This window comes from Balaenoptera physalus (assembly GCF_965194825.1).
Source record: "Balaenoptera physalus genome assembly, chromosome: 21".
NCBI lineage: Eukaryota > Metazoa > Chordata > Mammalia > Artiodactyla > Balaenopteridae > Balaenoptera > Balaenoptera physalus.
In genome coordinates, this window is record NC_138902.1 from 22,633,332 (window position 1) to 22,649,123 (window position 15,792).

Below are 15,792 nucleotides of genomic sequence, written 5' to 3' on the forward strand. Positions count from 1 at the left end.
TATTAAGTAAAATTCCCCTGAAACATAGGGAAAGTTTCTAGTGAAACATACTTGTTTGTTTAGATATTTCTTCTTTGATTCCTGCAGGCATCCGTAAAGAAATGGCCTGGAGGAAAGCAAAATTTCCATCGAAAAAAGGAATCTTTTAGGCAGAGAGAACTCCTGCCAATCTGAGCATCTAAGCCTCCAAAAATAGTATCACATAATTGATGTTACGAGTGTGTACAGCTCAGGAGCCCAAGAATCTGCATATACTTTATAAATATTAAGATATTTCCAGAAAACTGAAACCAGATCATGAGGAATATATTCTCATATTTTGTATACATGCAGCACAAAATTCACGTCCCTGACTTTAACCTAAAATCTGTGTAGCAAACCATCCTTTTACCAAAATTACTTTGCTCGGAATCTAATCCAACTGAGAAGAAGGTGCCTGAAGCCTCAGACGGGAAGACATTCATCCTCTGAAAACCAGGTAAATAGAGGATGCTAAAACTGGAAAAGAAGGTTACCAGGTCAGGGTCTTTGCATTTCATTCTCTATCTTGCCATGTTTCAAAAAGAGGATTTTTAGCCACTGGGAGACATGTTCCAGGATCAGAGAAAATTTAACTATCTGCCTTTTGAAAATTATGATGATATGGTTTTATATATCCTGATTTTCTGCCACCACCAGGATTAGATTTAGTTTTTTAATTTATCTGAATTGTGATACATCCTAATTAACTAGGTTTCGGATCTTGGCGGGGGTGGGGTTTGTACTAAGAAGATGTACATCATCTCAAGAAGAATGTCCCAGCTGCTATTTGGACCCAGCCGTTCTACTTCCAGGAATTCGGTCTAAGGAAATATTTCAGAAGGGAAAAACGCTCACCATGCAGAGATGTTTATAATCAACTTTATGATAGCAAAAAGCAGGAATGAGCAACAATTAGACAATGGTTAAATAAACTATGATAGCAATTCAGTTTGAATATTTTGTAACCATTGAAAATGATACATAGAAAAGCATATAAGAAACACTCGCATGAGTATTATACCTCATAATTTTATACTTTAGAGTTTACAGATTGTGTTTATATTACATTATCTCACTTATGCTTCATCATAACCTTGTGAAATAGAAGCAGTTCTCTCCATTTGCTGATAGAAAAACAGACTAGTGGAGCTAACATGGTTTGTCTCGGATCACTCATGAAGTATTCAACACATTGACCACAACAATTTAAAAACCATAGGCATATAGATCAAGATTGGAAAGACCAGAAAACAAGTTGCAAATAGTTGCTCTGTTAAAACGGAGTGTTTTTCCTCTGTGAGTGTGTGTGTGTGGGGGGGGGGGGTTGCAGGTTTGTTTTGTTTGTTTGTTTGTTTTGGTAAAACTCCTTTAAACACTGAATGCTTCTAAGATTATTTATCCTAATCATTGATGCCAAGTTCTTCAGCTTCCTTATTAGACATCAAAATCTTGAGATTACCTGTGACGGGTTGTCTTTGCTTTTTGCAGATACACACTAAATCATATTCATGGCCTGCATTCTCATACAGACAGGAAGGTTCTCTGGGATGGCCAAACAAGTGGCTTTTACATCTCGCCCACCTACTACGTCCCCAACTGCAATGCTGCCATGGCCACAGGGGAGCCCATTCCCACTGAATCTTGCTTGAGACATTCACTTATATACCCACTAAAGTAGTTCCTCTCTGAAAATCAAGTCCTTGAGTCCTTCAGGGTTGGAAGTTTCCAGAGCTGCTTTCTGGAAAGGTGTCCTATAGCCAGAGTGATTTGGTAGATACATGTGATCAAGCTTTCAGCTTGTGTCCCTGTTTTAATATGACAAATCTCTCATCCCCAATATTTTGTTCCCTCTGTTTCTCTTTGTTCTCTTTGAGTCTCAGTGTCTTTTCCAGGACATAAACATTCTCCATTGGGAATGTTCATTCTAATTCAAACATCTCCAAAGCTGGAACAAGTAGCACATAAGACAGGATCAGGATTCTCCTTGTCAACACAGAAACGGACATCACTCCCATGGAGACCATCCCTTTTCTCATACAGCAGGAACAATTTCTGTTGGAAAGTCATCTTTAAAGGATTACCGCCTGGCTGCAACTTGATTGTAAACACAAATATGATCAGAGGAACTGAAATCCCCAAATAGTTTTCAGTTATCAGTGGGCATCCAGGGGATACAGTGTGTACAGTGTGTGTGTGTGTGTTTAAATTCTCAGGTCTTATGGACAGAGAGTACTTTCAGAGATCCAAGTTTGAAAACCATCGCTCTAACCCCGCAGCCTTTGGGGCTGTGGGGTTAGAGCAATGGTTTCTCTCTCTCCTCCTTTTCAGGATCAAGCTTTCTGGAAGAATTGTCCAAACACATCATCTCCACTTCTTTCTCTGAAGAATTCTGGCTTCAAGCCCTGCCACTCCACTGACTCTGTCCTTCCAGAAACACCTTTGGAGGAATCGATGGGCACAGCTCTTACATTGTCACGTACACTATCCCTGGGGCATCCACCTGCAATGACAGATGGAAATTGGTGATAAGTAACCCACTCCCACCCTTCACATGGGACAGCTCTGAGGTGCATATTCTTCACTGTTTCTAAGATTCCTCCCCGCCTTGTCCCGAAAGATTAAACTTTAGTTGCCCGTAGGGTGACTTGCTTGACAATATACCCTCTTGTTTGCTTTCTTCTCTTCCTCATTTCCCTACCACTGCTTCTTAGGATCATCCCCCAAATAAACGGCTTGCATTCAAGTCCTTGTTTCAAGATCTGCTCTGGGACAAACTCCAAATAAGACTCAGTATTTCTTCTGGGAAGTAGTTACTTCTTCGGGATGCAGAGACGTGGGGCTACCAGTCCTCCCATTGGCTGAACCCAAGCAGAAGGCAGGAAACCTGGGTGACACAGTGTACGTACGAGGCTCAGCCTCTAAAAGGATGGAGCAGCACAGAGGAGGTTGGGGGAATGCCTCTGGAGGAAATGGGGTGCAGGAAATAGGACATAATCAGCACAGCACCATTACAGGCAGACAGGCTAGCCTACCATGCTGCTTTGATGGAATTCCTTGTGGCCACTGGATTATGTGGAGCCCTAGGATTTATTAGGCCTACATGCATTTCCTGATTTTTCTATAATAGATACACTTTACTTTTGCAAGAGGGATAAAAATTTAAGGCAATGTATATCAAAAGATAAAAAGCATGCTTTTAAATGAGATGTGTCTTTATAACAATTACACATCGTAAACGTGGGACTCAGAAGAGCCTAAAAGTCTAATCTGGTCTTCATTTGGGATCCATTGTGATTAACCCAGGGCACTGTAATTAGGATGGCAGTATCTCTATGTAATAGTTATCTCACTGTTTCAGTTTAGGGCCCAGACGAGAAAACAAGCAAAACTAGTAATATTGTCATTACACTGCTGAACAGGACCCATTACAAAAGCCATGTAGAGTATATGAAAGTTCTGCTTAGGGGAAGCAACAGCAAAATATCATTTCAGTTCTAGTTCACTTTTAAATATATTTTGTTTAATTCTTCAGGAGAGACAAATTTAAATGTCTGGTCACTGAAGGAGAAAGACCAAGGAGAAAACAACACAAAGGATATTTGTTAGGATACATGTTGTCAGCCCCTTCTCCCCTCAAAAGAGTCATTCTTTCTTTCTATTTTTTTTTTACTTTTGGTTCAACCGATGTCAGAATTCCTAGCAAGAATCAGGTAGGATTTTACTCTTTCAATAACGTGGTTTATTCCTCTGTTCATGACACGATCCCCATAGTAGATTTTTATCTCGCTGTGATTATCTCCCATTAGGACACTGGAGCACAAGGAAAAATCAAGAGTATTGTTAACATTTGGTCTGGGCTAAATAAATGCTTTTGGCTTTTTAAAAATTGTGGTAAAATATGTATAAGTGAAATTTACCATTTTAAATTTAGCTGTACAGTTGATTAGCATTAACTACATTTACAATGTTGTGCAACCATCACCACTATCCATCTCCAGAACTTTTTCATCTTCTCCAACTGAAACTCTGTACCCATCAAACAAAAACTCCCCATTCCCTGCCCCTACTCCCACCCCAGCCGCTGGAAACCACCATTCTACTTTCTGTCTCTATGAATTTGACAATTCTACATACCTCATATAAGCGAAATCATACAATATCCTTTTGTGTCTGGCTTATTTCACTTAGCGTCATGTCTTCAAGGTTCATCCCTATTGGAGCTTGTGTCAGAATTTCCTTCCTTTTTAGGGCTGAATACTATTCTATATTTTAACATATGCCACATTTTGTTTATCCATTCATCTGTTGATGGACACAGGTTTTCCACTTTTCAGTTATTTTGAATAATGCTGCTGTGAACATTATTATGTACAAATATCTGTTTGTGTATAAAAATATCCAAGTTCCTGCAAATTTGATTTTTAATAGATTCTTAACCCATACAGCATGTGTGATGTGTATTTAAACCTTATCAAGAGGCTTTCCTTTTGAGAGATTATAGAGTTCCAGAGACTTTACCAAGAAATATTTTTCTAATTTTGAAATATAGTTAGAAAATAGGTGTAAACAGGCAGAGAGGCTTAACACAAAGGAAATAAAAGTGCAGCTTAATGACAGGATGTAAATATCAAATACCACAACCTCTGTAATACATCCTGCATTTCTCCTTTTATAGATATTTGTTTTAGTTTCCTGGAACTGAACATAAACAGATGAAAACGTGGGGGGCTGAGTTGGTTAGAGTACTCTTAGAATGATACTTAACTCTAGTGAAAATTACTTAACACTGATTTAAACTCTTTGAAGTTACTTCTTTGGGTTTCAGGAAACTTAATTTTCTTGCTTAAAAATGGACTTTAAAAAAAATCTATTTAGGAACTCACATAGCTGCTATCTCTGGCATCTAGAAACTTTGAAAGAGATTTTGTTTTAGCTTCAAATACCACGAGATTTTTTTTTCTTCACAACCTGAGTGGTTTGCTATAAACACAGCAAGCACATTAACCCTGTCAGAGGGCGAGATAAGACAAAACAGATGGTCCATTGCACATCAGCCCACATGACCCCAAAAGGTGATTCTTATTTTGAAAACCAGGCAGAGGAGATGTGTAGTGGAGGAAGTATGTAGCTCAAGCAAGCTTTTTAACTGTAAGCTGCTGGCAATAGTCCTTGTAGCTACAAACTCGGGCTGTTGCTAGGTAACCATTTTGAAATGGACATCTAGCAACTATTAACTGCCATCCTCCTTATCTGCTTCATTATTCCCTGAACAGACTTGTAATTCCTAAATCCTGTTTAACATCAAAAGTCGGGGGTGGTGGTGGGGTGGGGAGAGAGATTTTAGACTACTAGTGCCTATTTATGGAAATACCTAAAAGAAAAGCAACAATGCCAGTCATGAATGACTATTTTCTTAATAGTTCTACTGTTTTAGACCACATACTTACCACCTTCCAACCAACGTGTTAGTGTTTTTATTTTGTGTTGCTTCACATTTTAATTTATTTTTATTTATTTATTTTTGCCTTTTATTTATTTTTTAAATATCCTGTTTCAGTTTTATTGAGGTATAACTGACAAAAATTTTATATTTAAGGTGTACAATGTAATGGTTTCATGTGAATATACATTGTGAAATGATCACCACAATCAAGTTAATTAGCATTCATTACCTCACAGTTACCGTCTTTTTTTCACTTCTTCTCCCCTCCCCACTCCCCACCTCCACTCTGGCAACCACCTGTTTGTTCTCTGTATCTGAGTCTGTTTCTGTTTAGTTATGTTTGTTCATCTGTTTTGTTTTTTAGATTACACTTATAAGTCACATCATATGGTATTTGTCTTTGTCTGACTTATTTTACTTAGTGTAATACCCTCTAGGTCCATCCACGTTGTAGTAAATGGCAAGATTTCATTCTTTTTTGTAGCTGAGTAATGTTCCATTGTATATATATACCACATCTTCTTTATCCATTCATCTACCAATGGGCATTTAAGTTGCTTCCATGTCTTGGCTATTGTAAATAATGCTGCAATGAATATAGGCATGCATGTGTCTTTTTGAATTACTCTTTCTGTTTTCCTTTGAAAAATACCCAGAAGTGGAATTGCTGGATCATATAGTAGTTCTATTTTTAGTTTTTTGAGGACCCTCCATACTGTTCTCCATAGTGGCTGCACCAGTTTACATCCCCACCTCACTGTGGGCTGGGAGGATCAGAGTTAAGGTTGCTTTAATTTTTAAAGGTTATACTTCTTAACATTTCTCCCAAAATCCAGTCAGTGTGTAATTTTGATATAAAGGAAACAAAAGCTAAATTTATACTGTCGTTCAGCTCATTTTAAAAACTCTTCTGTGAGGATAATGAGTTCATACGAATTATGCTCCTGATCAATTATTGTTCCATTCAAGGGCATAATCTTTTTGTGAGCAAGAGTCCACTTTATGCCCCCACCCCTTTCATTGTCTAGAGTTAGGTGCTTAAGGAGACGTCAGAGTGTCTTAGAAGGAGAGTTATATATTGAAAAGTTATGTACCATCACTTTGTGAGGGATTCAGGGATTGGTGGAAGAGTAAAAGCCAGGGAGGAAAAGATACAAGTAAAATCTATATTAGTTGGGGTTAGACTCCTTTGTGACAGGAAATTCAAAACAAGAGTGGGTTAAGCAAGGCAGAAGTTTCTTTTTCCTTCCATGTAAATTTAGCTGGTATGGTGGCTCCGAAGTCATGAGAAGAAGATGGGTTTCTTCTTTTTGTTTCCATCATCATCAGCCTTGTGGTCCAAAATCAGTGTTCCCGCTGGACATCGTGGTCCAAAGTCAGTGTTCCCACTGGACATCGTGTCCTGTTCTACCCGGTAGGAAAGAAGAAACGTGAGAAAGGCATCCCCTCCCTTTAAGGACACTCCTGGAAGTTTCACATCCCACTTCCAACTAGACCACGATGTTCATGGACAGTTTCTTTTGCCTGTAGTCTGACAGACTCCACTCATTTCCAAAGTTACTTAGGTTAACACTTGACCCTCCCACCCCCCATTGAGGTTGCTTCATACATTTATAATACAGATAAATTGTTTTGTCACATTCTGCATTCCATCTCAGGATCCCTCACCCTCCTAAATGATTTATACATTTTCGTACATTAAGATTCACTCTTTGTGCTATAAAATGCTATGGTTTTGTTACATATAATTTTAAATATTAATAAAATATATTGTTTTAATGTTATTTTAAATATATCCAATAATTTAGTATTTTAATATCATTTGAATATAAACAATAGCAAATAGTTTGCCTAGGGTTGCACAGCTGTTAAGTGGCAGAGCTTGAAATCAAAGTCAGATGAGTGAACCTCCAAAGCCCCCGTTCCTTCTGCCATGCCATTTTCTTCTTCTAAGAATCTTAACTCTGAATCTTCTTGTATGATAGGGAAAACTTTAGCTTTCCCTGTGTAGAGTTGCTTGCTCTTTCCCATATATTGGCTTAATACTTTCTAGATATCAGGTCAGGTCTGGAGAGTGACTATGGAAGGGTTTGTTTTTAGAATTGCCAAGTGCCACTGGATGAAAATAGCACATTGACAACTGATTTGATAATAGATAAGTGAAAGGGCACAGGCCAGTCAAAGCTGTGGATGGGGCCTCATTAATGGTCAACTGTAAAATTTAGTTCCATCACCCACATTTTCCCCTTGTTGTTTTAATATTTTGGACCTGTCAGTACCTATTTGCAATCTCTGCTACCTCCAGCTGCCCAACAACTAGCTGATACTTCTGTTTATCCATCCCTCGCTGCCTCATTACCCTGCTGTGCCCTCTCGGCTCGCACTTTGTAATATACTCAGTAAAGTTGCTCCCCTTCTGTTGATCATGGCTGATGGCTGTGGAGGCTGAAAGAAGGTGGAACTGGTTCAGTGGCAAAGGAAGGACATGAGCGTTGTGTCAAAAGTTTGCAGTCCAAGGAGGAAAACAACTGCCCTTTTCATAGAAACTCAGCTAAAATTCAAAATGAACCCACTGTATTTTTCTCTTCCCTGACCTGCCACTCCAATGTGTTATGTGGTGAGGACCATTCATTTTCCTCCCTTATTGATTCTGCCTTCTTCCTTGATAGAGAATCGTTGAATGATACCAGGCTAATGGCTGTCCAGAATAATGTTTTCCAGACTCTCTGGAAAACCACTCTAGCTGATAAAGTTGCCTCCCGCATGGGTGCAGGTTAACAACAATTCTGAAACTGCTCTGCATGTTTACTGGAACCGAACAGTTAAGTAAATGGATGTGGGTGGTAGGAACCAGTTTTCTCACTGTTGAAGCAAGGGAAGTCAGCTATACTGATCAATATGGTAATGGATTTGAGTTGAAGATACCTGTATGAATTCATGTTTAGATTAATATAGATGCAAATGGTTACATAGAAATATTTACGGGTATGTGTAAATACGTGGGTTAGTATATGTACATATAGTTCCTCTTTTAGCTGAGAAGCAAAAACATCCCAGTAACAGCATATTTATCATCCAGATCTTGATTTCTAATACCATCCTCCAATAAAAGGAACCGGGGCTTCTCAAGAAATGGCTAATCCGAGGACTGTGGCAGAAAATATGCAAGATGAGCCTGGAGCATCTTATAGAGCCAGAAATTAAAGAAGTGCTAAAAAAAAAAAAAAAAATCCATAATAAAGGACTATGTTAAAGGTACAAGGACCCAACTGAAAGAGTCCCCAGTGGTCAAAGCTGGAAAAACTTGAGCAAGAAAAGAAATTAAAAAGTGTTGGATTATTGGGCTTCCCTGGTGGCGCAGGTTGAGAATCCGCCTGCCAATGCAGGGGACACGGGTTCGAGCCCTGGTCTGGGAAGATCCCACATGCCGCGGAGCAGCTGGGCCCCGTGAGCCACAACTACTGAGCCTGCACGTCTGGAGCCTGTGCTCTGCAACAAGAGAGGCTGCGATAGTGAGAGGCCCGCGCACCGCGATGAAGAGGGGCCCCCGCTTGCCACAACTAGAGAAAGCCCTCGCACAGAAACGAAGACCCAACACAGCCATAAATAAATAAATAAATAAATAAATAAATAAATAAATAAATAAATAAATAAATAAATAAATAAAAAACAAAAAAACAAAAAAACCTGTATTAAAAAAAAAAAGTGTTGGATTATAACCCAAGTATATTTTAAAAACAAACCTTGAGTCCACACTGATATAGAAAATGACTGAATAAATAGGATCTTCAAATAATTAGTGTAGATAGTCTGCCCTCAAGGAGGTGGGTCATAACTCCCTACTCTGTAAGTGTGAGCTGTGCATAGTGACTTCCTTCTGAAGAGTACAGAATGGAAAAGGGGAAAAAGAAGGCAAAGTGACTGTAAAGTTACCATAGGGAAATCTGACAAATGTTACCTCAGCCAGGTGATTAAGGTTAACATCAACAATGATAACTCATGTTGATGGTATCTGCCCTTGCCATGATATGATGAAAATGGCATTCTACCTCTGTGGTCTTCCTCTTAAGAATAGTTAACCCCAGTCTAATGAGAAAAAAACTAGACAAATCTCAGTGGAGGGACATTCTACAAAATATTTACCAGTATTCCTCAAAACTGTCAAGTTCATCAAAAAGAAAGTCTGAGAATCTGTCACAGTCAGCAGAGGCCTAAGAAGATACAATGACTAAATGGCATGTCGTATCTTGGATGGCATCTTGGGACAAAAAAGACAGTAGGTAAAAACTAAGGAAATCTGGAAAAAAAAATACGGATGTTAGTTAATAACAATGTATCAATATTGTAATGATAATGTAGCATTACATTATTGTAACAAATGTATCATACTAATGTAAGATAATAGGGAAGACTGGGTGTGGGATATATGGAAACTCTCTGTACTCTTTGTAATTTTTCTGTAAATCTAAAACTGCTCTAAGATACACTGTTGGTTTTTAAGATAATGATATATGAAAAGTACTTGGCACTCTGTAAACATTCAGTATGTGTGTGTTGACCTGAGCTCGTTGTATTATTGGTACAGTTCCCCAAACTGAGGGAACAAATGTCTTCCCTGTCCTGGGAATTCTGTGTAGTGAGCTAGTGTTACGGGGATTTCTCCAAATTCCTGTGGAGTTAGTTCTTCTGAGAGGGTGTATAGAACATGTTTTTATAAGTTAAACAAACAGCCTTTTTTTTTTTTTTTTTAAAGCATCTAGAGTCTGGAACAAATATGGACTTGAACACCAGAGAGTAGGGAGTGACATATGAGCACAAATCTTATGTTGAAACTGACTCACTTCGCAGAAAATAACAGAGTTGCAGTGAACTGACTGATTAGTCACACTCTCTGCTCTAATAGTGACTACAAAAGCCAAACTGTTTTTATGGGCGACACCCAATGAGCCAGACTAAACAGGAGGAATTAAGGGAGTATTTAAATAGGAGCGCTGAATGATGACACCAGCCTTGTTGCTTCAGAGAACTTATACCAAATGCAAGCCCAGCAGCCTGGAGCCAAGTAGGGGAAAACAACTCTTTCAAAGAGCTTAGGTAATCAAGTGACAAGAAACCCAAGATCCACAGCCAATGATGGGAGAGAGGGTCACAGGAGCACAGGGTTCTGGAAGCACCCAGCAAGATGAACCACTGATAGAGACAGGGTCTCTAGTCCTAGCTCTTATAGGTCTAAGCTCATGTTTTTTTTCTTGCTGATTTTTTACAAAGCATTTCTTTTTCAGTAATTCTTTCCTTATTTACATCCATTTTTCTGTGTTGCCTTTGTTGCCATTCACAGTTAAGCAATCCACATAAGTACCAAGTATGAGAAGTTGATAGAAAACAAATGAAAACCATATATGGGTGTGCCCCTTCATAATGCTTTCATGATGGAGGGGTCTGCGTTGTTAAATGTAACAACAAGTGTGTTACCATAGGGTTCTGTTTTACTTGAAGCTGTAGGTATCAGAATGGGTAGAAAGATCAGGCATGAAAAACAAAATACATTTTTCTGCCAGTGAGAGTGATTGATGATGAAGGCACAGCGTGTCCAAAATAAAAGTAGACACATTTTTAGTGGATTTTGTTTATTACTAAGAATGATTCTGGCGACAGTTTATATCATACAAATGGCCACTTTGGTCCTGTGTGGCTCATGTAGCATGTCAAAATTTTGATTACTATAATTGTATCTCACATTTTTTTTTTAATAATTTTTATTTTTATTTATTTATGGCTGTGTTGGGTCTTCGTTTCTGTGCGAGGGCTTTCTCTAGTTGTGGCAAGCGGGGGCCACTCTTCATCGCGGTGCGCGGGCCTCTCACTATCGCGGCCTCTCTTGTTGTGGAGCACAGGCTCCAGACGCGCAGGCTCAGTAATTGCGGCTCACGGGCCCAGTTGCTCTGCGGCATGTGGGATCTTCCCAGACCAGGGCACGAACCCGTGTCTCCTGCATTGGCAGGCAGATTCTCAACCACTGCGCCACCAGGGAAGCCCCTGTATCTCACATATTTATAGCTTGTTACAATTTTAAGAAGTGTTTCATACACTTCATCCCAGTTGTTGTCACCTTGACATCTGTTTCATCTTAGCTCGAGGTAACTTAAATCTTAGATAAAGTAAAACTAGATCCTTCTAAGAAATAACCCCAGGATGGAGAATATTATAAGATATTTATAATAGTGTAATAATTTTAAATACCTAGAATTACATAGAAATCTAGAGACCATTACAAAGTCTTCTGGCTTTGCCTCCTTCCTGGAGTCCATTCTCGGGTCGTGTCAGGAGATCCATGAACCAAGGCTCTTCTACAAAAGTCTCCATCTTGGGTGTACTTCAGAAGCTTCCATAAGAAATTACAAAGCCACACCTCAGATCAAAAAAATCAGTATCTCTGAGGGTAGGATCCAGGTATCAGTATTTGTAAAATTTCCAGGTGATTCTAAAATGCAGTCAGATTTGAGAACCACTGTCTCTATATAAAAAGGAACTTCCTGATGGAAAATGAGGTCATGTGATCCTTCTGACATATGGAATTTTGAGGTCCCATTATTTCTAATAACGTTTGAAGAATCAAAAGCAAACTTAGACTTCGAGAAAATCTTTTACAGACACTGCATAAAGAATTTTCCCCATGTTTGCAATAGATTTGGGGTGGTGGAAGCATTTTATAATTAAATGAGGGATGGGCATAATGAAACTAATTAGTAGTTACTTACAGACCATGTATTTCTGCTAAGGCAGCAACTTGCTTTGTGGGAATTACTGGCTACAGATTAAAGAACAAGATCTTGAAAGAACATTTACAGTAACTGAGTCACCTGCTGTCACCAATTTCTTACCTGAGAGACTTTCAAATTCAGGAATAGTAAATGCTTTTAAATGAGTTGTAACAAGCAAGATATAGATAAATGACTTTGGAGAGTCAGGTGCACAAGACTAAATATCCAAAATTCTTCTCTAAATCTGTCTCTGACATTGACTCACTCATTGATCTTTTGGGATTTAGTTTTTTGTGCTTTCATTTTCCCAACTATAAAACAGAGTATTAACATCTGTTTCATGGAGGTATTAAAGAATTATTTATAATGCACTTTGAAGATGAAAAATACATGTAATTAAATTCCATGAGAGTTCCCATGGAAGTTGCTGAAGATATGACTGAAGCTCATTGTTCAAGCTGGAAGTTAGACTCTCTTAAGTGGGAGCCTTTTCAACTCTTTGTCCATTCATTGATTCAACAAATATTCAATTGTGACCTACCATGTGCCAAGGCTTAGGTTACTCAGTGGTGAAAAAAATCCCATCCTCTGAAGTTATAGTCCTGCGTGGGGAAATAGACAACAAACAACCCAACATATCCAGGTAGTGATAAGTAGTGCTTGAGGAGTGGGTAGGAGGAGATGGGTGAAGAGATAGAGAGTTAAAAAGGGTAGGAGTGTGGAGCCAATTTAGTTGGGGTGGTTAGAGAAGGTCTCTAGGGAAGGTAACAAGAAAAATTGCGGAAAGGAATTTCATGCAAATGTCTTAGGAGAGAGATTTCCAAATAGAGGGATTCATAAGTGGACAGTGTTCTGGATCTTCAAGAATAATGCAAAGGCCGTCACAACTGGGATGGAGTGAGGAGGTTTATTTTAAATTAATATCAATCTACGCATTGACTCAAAGTAATACTATACTTCTTTTCCAAGTATGTGATGATGGTTTACAGATCAGCATAGGAACTCCAAAAATATGGTCCTAAACATTCTTTTCTCTCCTTCCTTCCTTCTTCCCTCCCTCCCTCTTTCTTTCTTCCTTTCTTCCTTTCTTTCTTCCTTCCTTTCTTTCTTTCTTTCATTCTTTTTCTCTTCCAGTTTTATTGAGAGATAACTGACACACAGCACTATGTACGTGTAAGGTGTGCAGCATAATGATGTGATGTAGATACATCATGCAATGATTATCACAGTAGGTTTAGTGAACATCCATCATCTCAAATACATACAAGATAACAGAAAAAGAAAAAGATATTTTTTTCCTTGTGATGAGAACTCTTAGGAATTACTCCCTTTAACAACTTTCATATATAATGAACAGTAGTGTTAATTATATTTATCATGTTGTACATTATATCCCTAGTACTTATTTATCTTATAACTGGACATTCTTTTCTTAGTCAGATATTTATTAGTACAAATATTCAGTTGTGACCAGTCTTATAACTGGACATTCTTTTCTTAGTCAAATATTTATTATTTTATTAAATAATAAAAATATTTATCATTTTCTAGATTAAAAAAACAAATTTTGTTCTCAAGAAGTATACAATTTAGAGCATTATATACCTCAGTTTGCTCTTAGATGAAACTAAGTTAGTTTTAAGTTTATGTTAGTGTTTAGGCAGATTATATGGTGATACTACACCTTTTCTTTTTTTTAAATTCTAGCCAAGTTGCATAATAAGAAAAGAGTGAGTCCTAAAAAATAATGACACTGGAATTAGACTCCAAAGGACTAATTTTTATTTTCTCTATGATCTCAAACAAGTCACTATGTTTTTTCGATTAGGCTGAAGGATTATTCAGAAGAACACAGTGAATGCTTTCTAGAAGTTTATATCTTGTAGAATATAGTACTGACAAACATATTAACGTATTAACACATGTTAATATGTGAAACATATTAACATGTTTATAATCAGAATAATAAGAAAACATTTGAAAAATACTGAATATTTTAGGCAAACCGAAAGGTATAGATAATAATGTAATGCATAACAGATTTTGGTTAAAAATAATCTATAATCTATATTTGATTTCATTTATGTAAGGTTAACAGCAATGCATGTTTTGTTTTTTGGTTTTTTTTGGAGTATTTTCACAGGTTTTATTCTGTCAGCTTTCAACAGGGGTTCCACAAGCATTTTAAGTGGGAAAGTTCTTGATGGGGAAGGACTGTCTGGCACATTGTAGGATATTAGATCCCCGGACCCCGCTCATTAAGTGCTAATTTGTAATAACCAAAAGCAAATAAGAAATGGTCTCATACATTGTCAAACACCCCCTGGAGGGATGTACCGCCCCTGGTTGGAAACCCTTGACAGTTGATAGTGGCAAACACTGCCTGGGGGCTGGAGGTGAGGATGCAAACTCCCCAACCTCCTCTGAAGTCTCCAAAAGCCAGACCCAGGGACCCAGGGCTTTCAGAGATGGCCTCCAACTAGTCAAGGTCCTCTCCTATGCTTTTTTTGTTTTGAAGTTTTGAATTTTATTTATTTTTTTATAAGCAGGTTCTTATTAGTCATCCATTTTATACACATCAGTGTATACATGTCAATCCCAATCTCCCAATTCATCACACCACCATCCCCAACCCCCTGCCACTTTCCCCCCTTGGTGTCCATGCGTTTGTTCTCTACATCTGTGTCTCAATTTCTGCCCTGCAAACCGGTTCATCTGTACCATTTTTCTAGGTTCCACATATATGTGTTAATATGCAATATTTGTTTTTCTCTTTCTGACTTACTTCACTCTGTATGACAGTCTCTAGATTCATCCACGTCAGCAATGCATGTTTAAATAGCCTTGGTCTTCTTTTTTTCTTTTTTAAAAATTTAATCAACTCATAGCCAAAACTGTATCCTCTATACCCAAATGACAGATATCATATCATTTTTAAAAATTTATTTTATTACTATTTTGTTATTGTCTTCGCTTTTTATTTATTTATTTATTTAATTTTTGGCTGCGTTGGGTCTTCATTGCTGCGTGTGGGCTTTCTCTAGTTGCGGCGAACGGGGGCTAGTCTTCGTTGCAGTGCGTGGGCTTCTCATTGCGGTGGCTTCTCTTGTTATGGAGCACAGCCTCTAGGTGCACGGGCTTCAGTAGTTGTGGCGCACGGGCTTAGTTGCTCTGCAGCATGTGGGATCTTCCCGGACCAGGGCTTGAACCCATGGCCCCCTGCATTGGCAGGCAGATTCTTAACCACTGTACCACCAGGGAAGTCCCTATCATATCATCTTATCTGTAAATATTTAATTATGTACCTCAAAAAGATAGTCTTAGAAAAAAAACACTGAACAATACTTCCTTTGTATCATTGTATATCCAGTCAGTGTTCAAATTTCCCTTATTGTCTCATTATTTTTAAAAATTCAATGGATTTTTAAAATTTGCAGTAGAATATGCATAACAAAATTTACCATTTTAATCATTTTTAAGTGTACAGTTCAGTGATATCAGTCCATTCACATTGTTATGTAATCATCACCACCATCCATCTCCAGAACTTTTTCATTTTCCCAAACT

General features: G+C 38.1%; 1 protein-coding gene across 7 annotated transcripts in view; it reads left to right on the plus strand.

The window, feature by feature from the left end:
• The window catches only part of LOC309651734 (uncharacterized protein), a 34,481-nt gene that overhangs the window by 11,261 nt on the left and 7,428 nt on the right, over positions 1 to 15,792 (plus strand). Inside the window, exon 3 of one of the 7 annotated variants that reach the window (XR_014258328.1) lies at positions 1,510 to 10,191. The exons of 4 other annotated variants lie outside the window; for them this stretch is intronic. Coding sequence is in view for 1 of the 3 variants with exons in the window: in XM_082444718.1 (XP_082300844.1) it covers positions 2,350 to 2,404 (55 nt within the window). In the remaining 2 variants the exon portion in view is untranslated. Of the gene's footprint in view, positions 1 to 1,509; positions 10,192 to 15,792 lie in introns of those variants that run through there. 2 more of the 7 variants (XR_014258329.1, XM_082444718.1) reach the window with 2 other exon arrangements.